This window comes from Dryobates pubescens, chromosome 41 (assembly GCF_014839835.1).
Source record: "Dryobates pubescens isolate bDryPub1 chromosome 41, bDryPub1.pri, whole genome shotgun sequence".
Classification (NCBI taxonomy): Eukaryota; Metazoa; Chordata; class Aves; order Piciformes; family Picidae; genus Dryobates; species Dryobates pubescens.
Window position 1 is genome coordinate 445978 of NC_071652.1, and position 16340 is coordinate 462317.

The following is a 16340-nucleotide window of genomic DNA, read 5'->3' on the forward strand; positions in this document are numbered from 1 at the left end:
TCCTGGTCTCGGCCCAGCTCTGCCTTTCCCCTGCTCTGCCTCAGCATCCCTGCAGGACCCTTGGCCCACTGCTGGGGAGGGTCCCTGCTGGCTGCCTGCTCCTGCAGCACAGCTGATGCTGGCTGCCTGCCTCCTGCCACGGTCGTGAGCTGCCCTTGGCCACAGCTCTGCTCTTCTCTAAGCTTCGTCCTGCCCTGGGACTGCAATAAAATCTCTCTTGCATCACAACATTGCCTCCTGGTTATGCTTGATGCTTCCCTTCTACCCCTACAGCCCAGACCTCGGCGCAGCTCAGAGGCTTGGTCTCTGGAGCAGGTCCAGAGAAGGGCAAGGAAAGCGGGGAAGGGTCTGGAGAAGAGGGCTGGGTAGGAGCAGCTGAGGGAGATGGGGGTGTTGAGGCTGGAAGAGGCTGAGGGGAGAGCTCCTGGCTCTCCACAGCTCCCTGCAAGGAAGCTGAAGGCAGAGGGAATTCAGTTCCTTGGCCTAAGCAAGAAGCACCAGGAGAAGAGGCTGATGGGCACAGCTGTGCCCCCAGGCTGCTGCTAAAGGACACCTGAACGCCGCTCCCTAGGGCATCCTCGCGGTGCTGCTGCACCGTCCCCGCCAGCAGGCGGCGCAGGCTCCACAGCGAACGTCCCAAGGAGCTTCCGAGGCTGCTGGGAGAGCTGCAATGCTGCCGCGGGGTGGGGCCGGGGCGGGGCCAGGGTTGTGCCACTTTAGTGGGAGGCGAATGGCTGAGGCTGTGCTAGCCACAGGGGTCAGAGATGTCTTGCTGCAGGTGATGCTGGGCGGCCCTGGTGCACTGCAAGTTCTGATCTGGTGCTAGGTCCAGGCTTGGGAGGCCCTTCCGTGTCAGTCCCCGAGCTCAGCACCCCCTGCTGTGGTCACCTTCCCTGGCGCCATCCTCAGCTGCTTCCCCCAGTCCAGCGTCTTTGGCTCTGCAGGACCCCCAGGGTAGGGGTGGCTCTGGTGGCTGGGGTGACTCCAGAGACTTTACGTCCGGGTGGGGGCATCTGTAGGCTTCGGCAGCTATGGCTCTGGGGGCTGATGTCAAGGCCACCAGGGCCTGAATGTCAACTTTGGGCCCTGCTGAGCCCCATGGTGCAGCTAGGCAGGGATGAAGATCCCTGAAGATCCTGTTTAATATCTTCATTGATGATCTGGATGAGGGGATTGAGTCAGTCATCAGTAAGTTTGCAGATGACACCAAGCTGGGAGCAGATGCTGATCTGTCAGAGGGTAGAAAGGCTCTCAGAGGGACCTTGACCAGCTGGACAGGTGGGCAGAGTCCAACATGATGTCATTTAACAAGTCCACGTGCTGCACTTTGTCCCCTGCGACCCCAGGCAGTGCTACAGGCTGGGGTCAGAATGGCTGGAGAGCAGCCGAACACAAAGGGACCTGTCAATCAGTAGATTGACAGCTGGCTGAACATGAGCCAACAGTGTGCCCAGGTGGCCAAAAAGGCCAGTGGCATTCTGGCCTGCATCAAGAATAGCGTGGCCAGCAGGAGCAGGGAAGTCATTCTTCCCCTGCACTCAGCACTGGTTAGGCCACACCTTGACTCCTGTGTCCAGTTCTGAGCCCCTCAATTTAAGAAGGACATTGAGACTCTTGAAGGTGTCCAGAGAAGGGCAATGGGGCTGAGGAGGGGTCTGGAGCACAGCCCTATGAGGAGAGGCTGAGGGAGCTGGGGTTGCTTAGCCTGGAGAAGAGGAGGCTCAGGGGTGACCTTCTTGCTCTCTACAACAACCTGAAGGGAGGTTGTAGCCAGGTGGGGGTTGGCCTCTTCTACCAGGCACCCAGCACCAGAACAAGAGGACACAGTCTCAAGCTGTGCCAGGGGAACTTTAGGCTGAAGGTGAGGAGAAAGTTCTTCACAGAGAGAGTTGCTAGCCATTGGAATGTGCTGCCGAGGGACGTGGTGGAGTCACCATGCTTGGAGGTGTTCAAGAGGGGATTGGATGTGGCACTTAGTGCCATGGTTTTGTAGTCATGAGGTCTTGGGTGAGAGGTTGGACTTGATGATCTTTGAGGTCTTTTCCAAGCATATTAATTTTATGATTCTGTGATTCAATGATTCAAAGATCTCCAGAGGTGCCCTGGCACATCCCAAGTCAAGACCCGAGGAAGGACTCCCCTGCTGCACTGCTCTGCTGCGGGGCTCTGATGCTGGCTCTGGGGCCAACTCTGCTCTCCCCTCCTGCATCTCAGCTGCCCTCTGAGACTTTGCCTCCTTACTCTGCAGGCCTGGACTGGATGTCTGATGCCTTGGCACAGCTCCTGCTTGCTGTCCCTCTGCCTGCAGCCAGGAGTTATGACCTCGCCTTGGCCCTGGCCCTGCTCTTCTCTCGCCTCCCTGCTCCCCTGGCGCTATAATAAAATCTCGCTGGCAGTGCAGTCTTCAGCCATGGCTGTTCTTGGCCCTTCCTTCTTCTCCCTTCCTTCATTCTTTCTTCTCCTTCAACACCTCAGAGTATCTTGATCTACACTGCCGGAGTGCCCCAGGGTGGCCTCCTCTAGAGCAGGTGGGTTCTGAGCTCAGTGTGTTCCAGCTGGTGGTTACAGTCCCCACTGGGTGCCTCTGAGCTCCCTCTGCCCTCCCTCCAGCCCTAAACTCAACACATCCCCAAAGGCCACTCTGAGGACCTGGCAGATCCATGGGTGCCCTGCTCCAGCAGCTCCTTGGTGCCTGCAGCCTGCTTGCATGATGTCTAAGGCTGGCAGCAAGACCACTGTGGGGTCCTGCAGATCTTCCTGGGGCTGAGAGTGCAGGAGAGCAAAGCGGGGAGAGGACAGGAGGGCAAGGAAGAAGCAGTAGCTGCCAGGGGCTGGGAAGAAGTCCCCACTCTGGCTACCTGCTGCAGAGGTTGTGAAGCTTGAGGGCAGGCAGGAGGAGCCAAGGAGGCAGCTCCTGCAGGCTGCCCTGGAAAGGCCCCAGGTGGCAGCTGCCTGGGACACCGATGGGAATCCATCCTGAGCCTTGGGCTCTTGGCTGTGGCTGAAGGATCAACTCCAAGCAAAGATCAATGTTGCAATGCAAGAAAGCTTTTATTGAAGGGGCAGGGGAGGAGGGGGCAGGGCCAGGAGCAGTGCCCTCAGCAAGGGCAGCTCACGGCTCCTGCCATGGGGCAGAGGGAGGGTGGCATGGGCTGAGCCACAGCAGCAGGCAGGCAGCACAGGGCTGCGTGCTCAGGGGAAGGGAATCCTGAATGGATGGAGAGGAGGAGCAGAAGGAGTGTGGAGCTGGGCCTCGAGCAGGCACTGAGGGGAGCAGCTCCCTTCAGAGCCCAGCAGTGCCAGAGGCATTCCTGCAGAGGTGTCAGGAGTCAGGAGGTGCCAGGAGCATCTCTGGAGCTCTCCTTCAGCTGTGGCTGCATGCAGCGTGGAGCTTAGCAGATGCCACAGCTGCCTCGGCCCCAACCGCCACAGCTGCCAGAGCCTCCATAGCTGCCATAGCAGCCATAGGCTCCAGAGCCTCCATAGCCTCCACAGCTGCCAGAGCCTCCGTAGCCTCCAAAGCCTCCGTAGCCCCCACGGCCTCCAGAACCCCCACGGCCTCCAAAGCCTCCCATCACAGGGGCTCCTGAGGAGCCCACCACGCTGGACTGGGGGAAGTTGCTGAGGATGGGCCCGGGGAAGGTGACCACCGTGGCCGGGGGCTGGATCACCACCGTGGAGTCAGGGCACTGCTGCACGCAGGGATGGTTGCAGGTGTCGGCCAGGGGGGTAGGGCTGCACACCCCACAGGGAGCACACAGGCTGGAGCAGGACATCTTGGCCTTCAGGAAGGAGAGCTGCAAGACAAGGCAGAGCTGTGATCACTGCAGGGCCCCAGCCCAAAGCCCTCCTGGCCCTCTGCCCTGGCAGCCTGCAGCCTAGGACCTGCTCTGCAGCCGCTCAGGAGGCTGCAGCACAATCCCCTGGCAGCACAGCTGCAATGCTGCTTCCCAGCCCTCGCTTCCCTCATGCTCCCTGCTGCTTCCTGACCCACAGCAGACAGCAACAACTGCCCCAAGCTGCCCAAGGACTGCAGTCGAGTGGAGCACTCAGGATGCCATTTGCAGCCCTGCCAGAGCTCTCAGGCAGCAGCATCACATCCCAGCCCTGTGCTGGGAGAGGCAGAGGAGAGCCAAAGAGCCCTGGAGAAAGCCTGTGCTGGGCAAGGGAAGCTGCTACCTGGGTGCTGAGGAGAGTGGAGTGGAGGAAGGTGGATGGAGGCTGTGGGGCCCTCAGCCCTTTTATACCATCCCAGAAACCCCACAGCCAAGGGCTGCTTGTAAAAGTGCAGCTGCTGCTGCAGCCAAGCAGAGAAGCTTCATGACACTGGGCTGAGACATTTATGTGCTTGGTGCTGGCAGCACTGCTCTGCACTCCTGAGCTGCAGAGGGGACGCGGAGGGAGGGTCAGGAGGTGACACAGCAGCAGCACAGACCAGGGGCTTCTGGAGCTGACCTGGTGGCAAACAGACACCCCAGGGTGCCCCAAATCCCCCCTCTACTCATGGGCAGGGGTCCTGGGCCTCTTGCAGAAGATCTCTGGGCCCAAGCAGGTCACCTCAGCAGCATCCCAGCTGCAGGCCATGAGGCAGCAGTGCCCAGGGAGGTTCTCTGCCCACAGACATGAGGCTGTGAGAGCTGACAGTGCCCTGCTCCCTCTGCAGCCCTTCAGCTCTTCCATGCACATCCCCTCCCTTGGAGCTCTCCCACGCTCCATCCCATGCCTGTGCCATTCCCCCATCCATGCCATTCCCATCTCCATGCCCAGTGTGTCTCTGCCAGCCCCCTGTGTGCTTGCAGTCCCTGAAGACTTTCCTCCTTGTGTGCCCAACATGACAGTGCCATTGTGCTGCAGTGCCTCAGAGCAGGCAGCTGGCAGAGATGTCTGTGGAACCCAAGGCCATGAGAGGTGCAGCTAGTGCTGGCACTCATGGTGGCATTGGTGGCATTTGGAAGCCACTCTGAGTGTGTGGAATGGCTTCTGACTCGGCTTGGCCTCATGCTGCCTCAGTTTACCAGCTTGTAATAGAAAATGAGAGGTGTGCTGGGCAGGGGCTTGCCCCAGATGCCAGGCCCAAAATGACTCAGCTGAAAATGAGCTTTGCCCAGGCTGCCAGCAGGCTGCCCCAGCCCTAACCCCTCCCCCATTATAAAGGGCAGCTGAGGGAGCCAGGTCAGAAGGGAGCAGGGAGAGGAGAGGGAGAAGAGGCAGCTTGTGCTGTCCCCTTCTCAAGGCCAGATGCAGGCATTCTGGGAATGAAATGACAAACATCACAATGTCCTCTCCAGCCCTGCACACTCTGCACCTCCTGGAGCTCCCCATCTTTATGCCTCTTAAAGGCACCCATCTCCAACCCTGACATCCCAGCCTTTATTTCCTTCCATAGTTCCTGTGCCAAACACAGCCTCAAACAAGAGGAACAAACAGTAAGGTCCAAGCAGGAGATCATTCTTCACCCCTCAGGATCAGGAAAGAGGTCTTCCTCTGCTCAGAGGACATGAAATAGGACTTCCCCGGGGGCAGAGGAAATGTTGAGCCCAGCCAGCTCAGAGCAGTTCCCCTCAGCATTTCCAGCTTAAGTCTCACTTGGTCTCCTGCCCAGCACCAAGCAGCATCCAACAATGGACAGCAAGGAGCAGTCCCTGGCCATCCTCACTCAGAGTGAGGTCCCTCTGTGCAGCACAGCACATTGCTCACTGCACATTCTCTGGAACTCCAGCACCTGGGTCAGTCCCAGCCTGGACCATTCCCAAGTGCTGTTTCCAGCCCTGGGGCATCTGAGTCAAGCAGTTGAGTCCTGTGACTTTTCAGCCCTCCAGGGAGAAGCAATCTGTGGCATTCTCAGCAATCTGTGCATTCTCAGCTTCCAAGGTATGCAGGAGCCAAGAGGCCTCTGTCACAGGCAGGCTCCATCTCTTCAACCTGCCAAGCCCCCAGTTCCAGGCAGGGCAGCAGCAGGTCCAGCAGTGCCTTCCCTCCCTCTGCCTGGAGCCAGGGCCCCTCTAGTGCTGAGGAAGTGTCTCAGTGACAGCTACCCCCTTGCAGCACCAGCCCTGGCGCTGCCATCTAGCAGCTCCTTGGGTCTGGATGCAAGCTCAGAGGTGGCCTTATGGTGCCAGCACTTCCTGTCCTTCCCAGGGGCACCCAGGAGGTTCCACACTGCCTGTGGGGAGTGGCAGGGCCCAGCCTGAGCTGGCCGCTCTGCAGCACTGCACTCCCTGCTGGCTGTGCCCCAGAGCCATGCAGCAGGAGCAGGGGAAGTGTCATCCTCCCTCTCCCATCTAGACACAGCTGTGCCAACCTGCTCAATCCTCCCTTCCAGCTCTCCCAGCTTTGCCATCTCTGCAGGCAGCTTCTCTGTCTTGCCAGTGAGCTTCTCCTGCAGCTGCTGGAAGGCTCTGAGCACTGCATCCCGAAGCACCCCGGGGGGAATCACTGCAGGGTCAGAGACACTCCCAGGCTCTGCTGGGCCAGGAGTGCCCCTTGACACCAAATGCCCCCTTGGCAGGGCTGTCTGCTACCAACAGGGTCCCCTGGCAGCTGGAGTCTTTCTTAGGCACAGGCTGCCCTGCTCGTGTCCTGCGAGGAGGTGCAGCTGGCTGAGCAGTGGGAGGAGGAGGAGCTGGAGGATCAGGAGGTGTCTGCAGGGCACCAGGTGGCTGAGCTGGGGCACAGGAGTGGCTGCAGGGCAGGAGAAGGAGTTGGCTGTGGGAGAGGAACAGGAGGTGTCTGCAGGGCAGGAGGTGGCTGTGGGGGACAGGGGTGGCTGCAGGGCAGGAGGTGGCTGCGGGGCAGGAGGTGTCTGAAGCGCCACCTGCTGGCTGAGCCCCAGCACCATCGGGTCCCTACCCCACACACCAGAGCCTCCCCTGCCCATCACAGGGATCTCAGTCAGAGAACCCCAAATACCCCATGGCAAGCAGGGGCTTAGAAGTGGCCAGGGTTCGCACATGCTCCTCAGATGCCCCAGCAGGGCCCCAGCTCCCAGGGCAGCTGGGAGGGACTGGAGCAGGTGGACCTGGAGCTGCCCAGCTGCAATGCCTCTGTTTGGCAGCTTGTAAAAGAGAGCTAATGAGAGGTGTGCAGGGCACGGGTGGGCAGAGCCCTGTGCTTGGGGCTGGGCAGCATCAGCAGAGGGGGGATTAGGGCAGATCAAGGCTGCAGTGGTGACACCAGATCAGCTGCAGCAGCCTCGTGCCTGGCATGCCCTGGTGTGTCACGGCGCGTCCCTCCTGTCCTTGCTTCCCCAGCACCATTATCATGGCAGTGCCCCCGGTGCAGGGGGTGGGCCTGGCTCGTTTGGGTGATTACCTACTGGGGTTGGTGCCACCACCCCTTGGCCGCTGCCCCAGGCGCTCTGGGACCTGTATAAAAGAGCTGAGGGCCACACAGCCTCCATCCAGCTTCTTCCACTCGACTCTCCTCATCTCCTGGGTAAGTCCAGCTCCTGGAAGCCTCTTGGGGACCTGTCCCTGCCTTGCCCAGCCTCCCCTCACCCCTGCTCCCTTTTCCAGGTCTCTTGCCTGCCTGAAAGATGTCCTGCTCCAGCCTGTGCTCTCCCTGTGGGGTGGCCGCCCCTTGCCCCCTGGCCGACACCTGCAACGAGCCCTGCGTGCGGCAGTGCCCTGACTCCAACGTGGTGATCCAGCCCCCTCCTGCTGTGGTCACCTTCCCTGGGCCCATCCTCAGCAACTTCCCCCAGTCTAGCTTTGTTGGATCCTCAGGAGCCCCTGTGATGGGAGGCTTTGGAGGCCGTGGGGGCTATGGAGGCTATGGAAGCTGGGGTGGCTATGGAGGCCTTGGGGGCTATGGAGGCTATGGAGGCCTTGGAGGCTGGGGTGGCTATGGAGGCTTTGGGGGCTATGGAGGCTTTGGGGGCTACGGATGCTATGGAGGCCGTGGGGGCTGGGGTGGTTATGGAGGCCTTGGAGGCTGGGGAGGCTATGGAGGCTTTGGGGGCTGTGGGGGCTATGGGGGCTGGGGTGGCTATGGGGGCTGGGGCCGTGGCTGTGGGTCCTGCTAAGACCCAGCCTGGATCCGGCCACAGATGAAGGAGAGCTCCAGAAAACCCCTGGCAGGTCCCCACTCAGCCCTGACGAAAGGACCTGCTGCTGTCTGCGCTGGGCTCTGGAGCCTGGCTGCCTCCTTCCTGCTTTCAGCCCAGCTCTGCCTTTCCCCTGCTCTGCCTCAGCATCCCTGCAGGACCCTTGGCCCACTGCTGGGGAGGGTCACTGCTGGCTGCCTGCTCCTGCAGCACAGCTCATTCTGGCTGCCTGCCTCCTGCCAGGGGTCGTGAGCTGCCCTTGGCCACAGCTCTGCTCTTCTCTAAGCTTCGTCCTGCCCTGGGACTGCAATAAAATCTCCCTTGCATCACAACATTGCCTCCTGGTTGTGCTTGATGCTTCCCTTCTACCCCTACAGCCCAGAGCTGGGGCCAGCTCAGAAGCTTGGCCTCTGGAGTAGGACCAGAGAAGGGCAAGGAAGGTGGGGAAGGGTCTGGAGAAGAGGGCTGGGGAGGAGCAGCTGAGGCAGCTGGGGCTGCTGCGCCTGGAACAGGCTGAGGGGATATCCCCTGGCTCTCGACAGCTCCATGCAAGGAAGCTGAAGGCAGAGGGGGTTCACTTCCTTGTCCCAAGCAAGAAGCAAGAGGAGCAGAGGCTGCTGGGCACAGCTGTGCCCCCAGGCTGCTGCTAAAGGACACCGGAACGCCGCTCCCTAGGGCATCCTCGCGGTGCTGCTGCACCGTCCCCGCCAGCAGGCGGCGCAGGCTCCGCTGCAAAGGTCCCCAAGGAGCTCCCGAGGCTGCTGGGAGAGCTGCAATGGAGCCGCGGGGCGGGGCCGGGCCGGGGCCGGGGCGGGGCCGGGGCGGGGCCGGGGCGGGGCCGGGGCGGGGCCGGGGCGGTCTTAGTGGGAGTCCAGCAGCTGAGGCTGGGGATGCCTCGAGGCTGAGGAGAGGTCTCGCTGCGGGGGGTGCTGGGCGGCCCTGGTGCGCTGCAGGTTCCCACCGGTGCTAGGGCCGGGCTCGGGAGACCCTTCCGTGTCCGTGCCTGAGCTCAGGCCCCTCCTGCTGTGGTCACGTTTCCTGGGGCCATGCTCAGCTCCTTCCCCCACTCCAGTGGCTTTGGCTGTGCAGGATCCCAGGGATTTCGGGGCTGGCTCTGGTGGTACTTTCGGTGACTGTGGAGGCTTTGGGGACTCTAAAGGCCTTGGGGGCTGGGGGCCTCTGGAGGCTTTTAGGGCTGGGGGGGCTCTGGAGGCTTTGGCAGCTAGGGCTGGGTGGGCTGGTGCCGAGTCCACCAGGACCTGAATGACAACTCTGGGCTCTCCTGAGCCCCAGGCTGCAGCTAGCCAGGGATGAAGATCTCCAGAGGTGCCCTGGCACATCCCAAGTCAAGACCCAAGGAAGGACTCCCCTGCTGCACTGCTCTGCTGCAGGGCTCTGATGCTGGCTCTGGAACCAACTCTGCCCTCCCCTCCTGCATCTCAGCTGCCCTCCGAGACTTTGCCTCCAGATGCTGCAGGCCTGGACTGGATGCCTGCTGCCTTGGCACAGCTCCTGCTTGCTGTCCCTCTGCCTGCAGCCAGGAGTTGTGTCCTGCCCTTGGCCCTGGCCCTGCTCTTCTCTCACCTCCCTGCTCCCCTGGAGCTGTAAGACAATCTCTCTGACAGTGCAGTGTTGACCCATGGCTGTTCTTGGTCCTTCCTTCTTCTCCTTTCCTTCCTTCTTCTCCTTCAACACCTCAGAGTGTCTTGATCTAAAGTGCCTGAGCCTTGGGCTCTTGGCTGTGGCTGAAGGATCAACTCCAAGCAAAGATCAATGTTGCAATGCAAGAAAGCTTTTATTGAAGGGGCAGGGGAGGAGGGGGCAGGGCCAGGAGCAGTGCCCTCAGCAAGGGCAGCTCACGGCTCCTGGCATGGGGCAGAGGGAGGGTGGCATGGGCTGAGCCACAGCAGCAGGCAGGCAGCACAGGGCTGTGTGCTCAGGGGAAGGGAATCCTGAATGGATGGAGAGGAGGAGCAGAAGGAGTGTGGAGCTGGGCCTCGAGCAGGCACTGAGGGGAGCAGCTCCCTCCAGAGCCCAGCAGTGCCAGAGGCATTCCTGCAGCGGTGTCAGGAGTCAGGAGGTGCCAGGAGCATCTCTGGAGCTCTCCTTCAGCTGTGGCTGCATGCAGCGTGGAGCTTAGCAGATGCCACAGCTGCCTCGGCCCCAACCGCCACAGCTGCCAGAGCCTCCATAGCTGCCATAGCAGCCATAGGCTCCAGAGCCTCCATAGCCTCCACAGCTGCCAGAGCCTCCGTAGCCTCCAAAGCCTCCGTAGCCCCCACGGCCCCCAGAGCCCCCACGGCCTCCAAAGCCTCCCATCACAGGGGCTCCTGAGGAGCCCACCACGCTGGACTGGGGGAAGTTGCTGAGGATGGGCCCGGGGAAGGTGACCACCGTGGCCGGGGGCTGGATCACCACCGTGGAGTCAGGGCACTGCTGCACGCAGGGATGGTTGCAGGTGTCGGCCAGGGGGGTAGGGCTGCACACCCCACAGGGAGCACACAGGCTGGAGCAGGACATCTTGGCCTTCAGGAAGGAGAGCTGCAAGACAAGGCAGAGCTGTGCTCACTGCAGGGCCCCAGCCCAAAGCCCTCCTGGCCCTCTGCCCTGGCAGCCTGCAGCCCAGGACCTGCTCTGCAGCCGCTCAGGAGGCTGCAGCACAATCCCCTGGGAGCACAGCTGCAATGCTGCTTCCCAGCCCTCGCTCCCCTCATGCTCCCTGCTGCTGCCTGGCCCACAGCAGGCAGCAACAACTGCCCCAAGCTGCCCAAGGACTGGAGTCCAGTGGAGCACTCATGATGCCATTTGCAGCCCTGCCAGAGCTCTCAGGCAGCAGCATCACATCCCAGCCCTGTGCTGGGAGAGGCAGAGTAGAGCCAAAGAGCCCTGGAGAAAGCCTGTGCTGGGCAAGGGAAGCTGCTACCTGGGTGCTGAGGAGAGTGGAGTGGAGGAAGGTGGATGGAGGCTGTGGGGCCCTCAGCCCTTTTATACCATCCCAGAAACCCCACAGCCAAGGGCTGCTTGTAAAAGTGCAGCTGCTGCTGCAGCCAAGCAGAGAAGCTTCATGACACTGGGCTGAGACATTTATGTGCTTGGTGCTGGCAGCACTGCTCTGCACTCCTGAGCTGCAGAGGGGACGCGGAGGGAGGGTCAGGAGGTGACACAGCAGCAGCACAGACCAGGGGCTTCTGGAGCTGAGCTGGCGTCACCCAGCCGCCCCGGGGAGCCATAATTCCCCCTCTGCTCATGGGCAGGGTTCCTGGGCCTCTTGCAGATCATCTCTGGGCCCAAGCAGGTCACCTCAGCAGCATCCCAGCTGCAGGCCATGAGGCAGCAGTGCCCAGGGAGGTTCTCTGCCCACAGACATGAGGCTGTGAGAGCTGACAGTGCCCTGCTCCCTCTGCAGCCCTTCAGCTCTTCCATGCACATCCCCTCCCTTGGAGCTCTCCCATGCTCCATCCCATGCCTGTGCCATTCCCACATCCATGCCATTCCCATCTCCATGCCCAGTGTGTCTCTGCCAGCCCCCTGTGTGTTTGCAGTCCCTGAAGACTTTCCTCCTTGTGTGCCCAACATGACAGTGCCATTGTGCTGCAGTGCCTCAGAGCAGGCAGCTGGCAGAGATGTCTGTGGCGCCCAAGGCCATGAGAGGTGCAGCTAGTGCTGGCACTCATGGTGGCATTGGTGGCATTTGGAAGCCACTCTGAGTGTGTGGAATGGCTTCTGACTCGGCTTGGCCTCATGCTGCCTCAGTTTACCAGCTTGTAATAGAAAATGAGAGGTGTGCTGGGCAGGGGCTTGCCCCAGATGCCAGGCCCAAAATGACTCAGCTGAAAATGAGCTTTGCCCAGGCTGCCAGCAGGCTGCCCCAGCCCTAACCCCTCCCCCATTATAAAGGGCAGCTAAGGGAGCCAGGTCAGAAGGGAGCAGGGAGAGGAGAGGGAGAAGAGGCAGCTTGTGCTGTCCCCTTCTCAAGGCCAGATGCAGGCATTCTGGGAATGAAATGACAAACATCACAATGTCCTCTCCAGCCCTGCACACTCTGCACCTCCTGGAGGTGCTCATCTTTATGCCTCTTAAAGGCACCCATCTCCAACCCTGACATCCCAGCCTTTATTTCCTTCCATAGTTCCTGTGCCAAACACAGCCTCAAACAAGAAACATTCAGTAGCTTCCCAGCAGATCATTCTTCATCCCTCAGGATCAGGAAAGAGGTCTTCCTCTGCTCAGAGGACATGAAATAGGACTTCCCCGGGGGCAGAGGAAATGTTGAGCCCAGCCAGCTCAGAGCAGTTCCCCTCAGCATTTCCAGCTTAAGTCTCACTTGGTCTCCTGCCCAGCACCAAGCAGCATCCAACAATGGACAGCAAGGAGCAGTCCCTGGCCATCCTCACTCAGAGTGAGGTCCCTCTGTGCAGCACAGCACATTGCTCACTGCACATTCTCTGGAACTCCAGCACCTGGGTCAGTCCCAGTCTGGACCATTCCCAAGTGCTGTTTCCAGCCCTGGGGCATCTGAGTCAAGCAGTTGAGTCCTGTGACTTTTCAGCCCTCCAGGGAGAAGCAATCTGTGGCCTCCTTTGCATTCTCAGCTTCCAAGGTATGCAGGAGCCAAGAGGCCTCTGTCACAGCCAGGCTCCATCTCTTCAACTTGCCAAGCCCCCAGTTCCAGGCAGGGCAGCAGCAGGTCCAGCAGTGCCTTCCCTCCCTCTGCCTGGAGCCAGGGCCCCTCTAGTGCTGAGGAAGTGTCTCAGTGACAGCTACCCCCTTGCAGCACCAGCCCTGGCGCTGCCATCTAGCAGCTCCTTGGGTCTGGATGGAAGCTCAGAGGTGGCCTTATGGTGCCAGCACTTCCTGTCCTTCCCAGGGGCACCCAGGAGGTTCCACACTGCCTGTGGGGAGTGGCAGGGCCCAGCCTGAGCTGGCCGCTCTGCAGCACTGCACTCCCTGCTGGCTGTGCCCCAGAGCCATGCAGCAGGAGCAGGGGAAGTGTCATCCTCCCTCTCCCATCTAGACACAGCTGTGCCAACCTGCTCAATCCTCCCTTCCAGCTCTCCCAGCTTTGCCATCTCTGCAGGCAGCTTCTCTGTCTTGCCAGTGAGCTTCTCCTGCAGCTGCAGGATGACTGCGAGCACTGCATCCCTCCTCCCGGGAGAAGGTGCAGCTGGCTGAGCGGGGACAGCAGGAGGATCTGGAGGATCAGGAGCTGGCTGCAGGGCAGGAGAAGGAGGGGGCTGTGGGAGAGGAGCAGGACGTGGCTCCAGTGCAGGAGGTGGGAGGTGGCTGTGGGGGACACGGGTGGCTGCAGGACAGGAGAAGGAATTGGCTTCGGGTGATGTCTGCAGGGCAGCAGTTAGCTGTGGGGCACAGAGGCTGCTGCAGTGCAGGAGAAGGAAGTGGATTCGGGTGAGGTCTGCAGGGCAGGAGGTGTCTGAAGCGCCACCTGCTGGCTGAGCCCCAGCACCATCGGGTCCCTACCCCACACACCAGAGCCTCCCACGCCCATCACAGGGATCTCAGTCAGGGAGCCCCAGATAGCCCAAGGCAAGCAGGGGCTTAGAAGTGGCCAAGGTTCAGGGATGCTCCTCACGTGCCCCAGCAGGGCCCCAGCCCCCAGGGCAGCTGGGAGGGAGTGGAGCAGGTGGACCTGGAGCTGCCCAGCTGCAATGCCTCTGTTTGGCAGCTTGTAAAAGAGAGCTAATGAGAGGTGTGCAGGGCACGGGTGGGCAGAGCCCTGTGCCTGGGGCTGGGCAGCATCAGCAGAGGGGGGATTAGGGCAGATCAAGGCTGCAGTGGTGACACCAAATCAGCTGCAGCAGCCTCGTGCCTGGCATGCCCTGGTGTGTCACGGCGCCTCCATCCTGTCCTTGCTTCCCCAGCACCATTATCATGGCAGTGCCCCTGGTGCAGAGGGTGGGCCTGGCTTGTTTGGGTGATTACCTACTGGGGTTGGTGCCACCACCCCTTGGCCGCTGCCCCAGGCACTCTGGGACCTGTATAAAAGAGCTGAGGGCCCCACAGCCTCCATCCAGCTTTCTCCGCTCGACTCTCCTCATCTCCTGGGTAAGTCCAGCTCCTGGAAGCCTCTTGGGGACCTGTCCCTGCCTTGCCCAGCCTCCCCTCACCCCTGCTCCCTTTTCCAGGTCTCTTGCCTGCCTGAAAGATGTCCTGCTCCAGCCTGTGCTCTCCCTGTGGGGTGGCCGCCCCTTGCCCCCTGGCCGACACCTGCAACGAGCCCTGTGTGCGGCAGTGCCCTGACTCCAACGTGGTGATCCAGCCCCCTCCTGCTGTGGTCACCTTCCCCGGGCCCATCCTCAGCAACTTCCCCCAGTCCAGCGTTGTTGGATCCTCAGGAGCCCCTGTGATGGGAGGCTTTGGAGGCCGTGGGGGCTATGGAGGCTATGGAAGCTGGGGTGGCTATGGAGGCCTTGGGGGCTATGGAGGCTATGGAGGCCTTGGAGGCTGGGGTGGCTATGGAGGCTTTGGGGGCTATGGAGGCTTTGGGGGCTACGGATGCTATGGAGGCCGTGGGGGCTGGGGTGGTTACGGTGGCCTTGGGGGCTGGGGAGGCTATGGAGGCTTTGGGGGCTGTGGGGGCTATGGGGGCTGGGGTGGCTATGGGGGCTGGGGCCGTGGCTGTGGGTCCTGCTAAGAGCCAGCCTGGATCCGGCCACAGATGAAGGAGAGCTCCAGAAAACCCCTGGCAGGTCCCCACTCAGCCCTGAGGAAAGGACCTGCTGCTGTCTGCGCTGGGCTCTGGAGCCTGGCTGCCTCCTTCCTGCTTTCAGCCCAGCTCTGCCTTTCCCCTGCTCTGCCTCAGCATCCCTGCAGGACCCTTGGCCCACTGCTGGGGAGGGTCCCTGCTGGCTGCCTGCTCCTGCAGCACAGCTGATGCTGGCTGCCTGCCTCCTGCCAGGGGTCGTGAGCTGCCCTTGGCCACAGCTCTGCTCTTCTCTAAGCTTCGTCCTGCCCTGGGACTGCAATAAAATCTCCCTTGCATCACAACATTGCCTCCTGGTTGTGCTTGATGCTTCCCTTCTACCCCTACAGCCCAGAGCTGGGGGCAGCTCAGAAACTTGGCCTCTGGAGCAGGACCAGAGAAGGGCAATGAAGGTGGGGAAGGGTCTGGAGAAGAGGGCTGGGGAGGAGCAGCTGAGGCAGCTGGGGCTGCTGCGCCTGGAACAGGCTGAGGGGATATCCCCTGGCTCTCGACAGCTCCATGCAAGGAAGCTGAAGTCAGGGGGGGTTCACTTCCTTGTCCCAAGCAAGAAGCACCAGGAGCAGAGGCTGCTGGGCACAGCTGTGCCCCCAGGCTGCTGCTAAAGGACACCGGAACGCCGCTCCCTAGGGCATCCTCGCGGTGCTGCTGCACCGTCCCCGCCAGCAGGCGGCGCAGGCTCCGCTGCAAACGTCCCAAGGAGCTCCCGAGGCTGCTGGGAGAGCTGCAATGGAGCCGCGGGGCGGGGCCGGGGCGGGGCCGGGGCCACCTTAGTGGGAATCCAGCAGCTGAGGCTGGGGGTGCCACGAGGCTGAGGGGAGGTCTCGCTGCGGGGGGTGCTGGGCGGCCCTGGTGCGCTGCAGGTTCCCACCGGTGCTAGAGCCGGGCTTGAGAGCCCCTTCCGTGTCCGTGCCTGAGCTCGGCCCCCCCTGCCGTGGGCACCTCACTTGGGGCCATCCTCAGCCCCTTCCCCCAGTCCAGCGGCATTGCTCTGCAGGAGCCTCAGGGTAGGGGGTGGCACTTTCGGTGGCACTTTTGGTGGCTCTGGAGGGCTTGGTGGCTGGGGGCCCTCTGGAGGCTTTTAGGGCTGGGTGGGGCTCTGGAGGCTTTGGCAGCTAGGGCTGGGGGGGCTGGTGCTGAGGCCACCAGGACCTAAATGTCAACTCTGGGCCCAGCTGAGCCCCAGGCTCCAGAGGTGCCCTGGCACGTCCCAGGTCAACCACCCAAGGAAGGACTCCCCTGCTGCACTGCTCTGCTCCGGGGCTCTGATGCTGGCTCTGGGACCAACTCTGCCCTCCCCTCCTGCATCTCTGCTTCCCGGCAAGACTTTGCCTCCAGATGCTGCAGGCCTGGACTGGATGCCTGCTGCCTTGGCACAGCTCCTGCTTGCTGTCCCTCTGCCTGCTGCCAGGAGTTGTGTCCTGCCCTTGGCCCTGGCCCTGCTCTTCTCTCACCTCCCTGCTCCCCTGGAGCTGTAAGAAAATCTCTCTGACAGTGCAGTGTTGACCCATGGCTGTTCTTGGTCCTTCCTTCTTCTCCTTTCCTTCCTTCTTCTCCTTTAACACCTCAGAGTGTCCT

At 61.6% G+C, this 16340-nt stretch overlaps 4 protein-coding genes across 4 annotated transcripts; 2 read left to right on the forward strand and 2 right to left on the reverse strand.

The window, feature by feature from the left end:
• Nucleotides 1-3392: 3392 nt before the first annotated feature.
• Nucleotides 3393-3776, reverse strand: LOC128899183 (claw keratin-like). Its single transcript, XM_054177532.1, has one exon. It carries the CDS (start codon nt 3774-3776, stop codon nt 3393-3395), a length of 384 nt encoding a protein of 127 aa, XP_054033507.1.
• Nucleotides 3777-7534: 3758 nt separating this feature from the next.
• LOC128899184 (claw keratin-like) lies at nt 7535-8023 on the forward strand. Its single transcript, XM_054177533.1, has one exon. The coding sequence runs from the start codon at nt 7535-7537 to the stop codon at nt 8021-8023; it is 489 nt and encodes a 162-aa protein (XP_054033508.1).
• A 2157-nt stretch (nt 8024-10180) lies between these two features.
• LOC128899185 (claw keratin-like) lies at nt 10181-10564 on the reverse strand. The gene has a single exon (XM_054177534.1). It carries the CDS (start codon nt 10562-10564, stop codon nt 10181-10183), a length of 384 nt encoding a protein of 127 aa, XP_054033509.1.
• Nucleotides 10565-14207: 3643 nt separating this feature from the next.
• Nucleotides 14208-14696, forward strand: LOC128899186 (claw keratin-like). Its single transcript, XM_054177535.1, has one exon. The coding sequence runs from the start codon at nt 14208-14210 to the stop codon at nt 14694-14696; it is 489 nt and encodes a 162-aa protein (XP_054033510.1).
• Nucleotides 14697-16340: the final 1644 nt, after the last annotated feature.

Coding starts and splice junctions, on each gene's coding strand:
- LOC128899184 (XM_054177533.1), top strand. CDS start 7,535: ATGTCCTGCTCCAGCCTGTGCTCTCCCTGTGGGGTGGCCGCCCCTTGC.
- LOC128899186 (XM_054177535.1), top strand. CDS start 14,208: ATGTCCTGCTCCAGCCTGTGCTCTCCCTGTGGGGTGGCCGCCCCTTGC.
- LOC128899183 (XM_054177532.1), bottom strand. CDS start 3,776: ATGTCCTGCTCCAGCCTGTGTGCTCCCTGTGGGGTGTGCAGCCCTACC.
- LOC128899185 (XM_054177534.1), bottom strand. CDS start 10,564: ATGTCCTGCTCCAGCCTGTGTGCTCCCTGTGGGGTGTGCAGCCCTACC.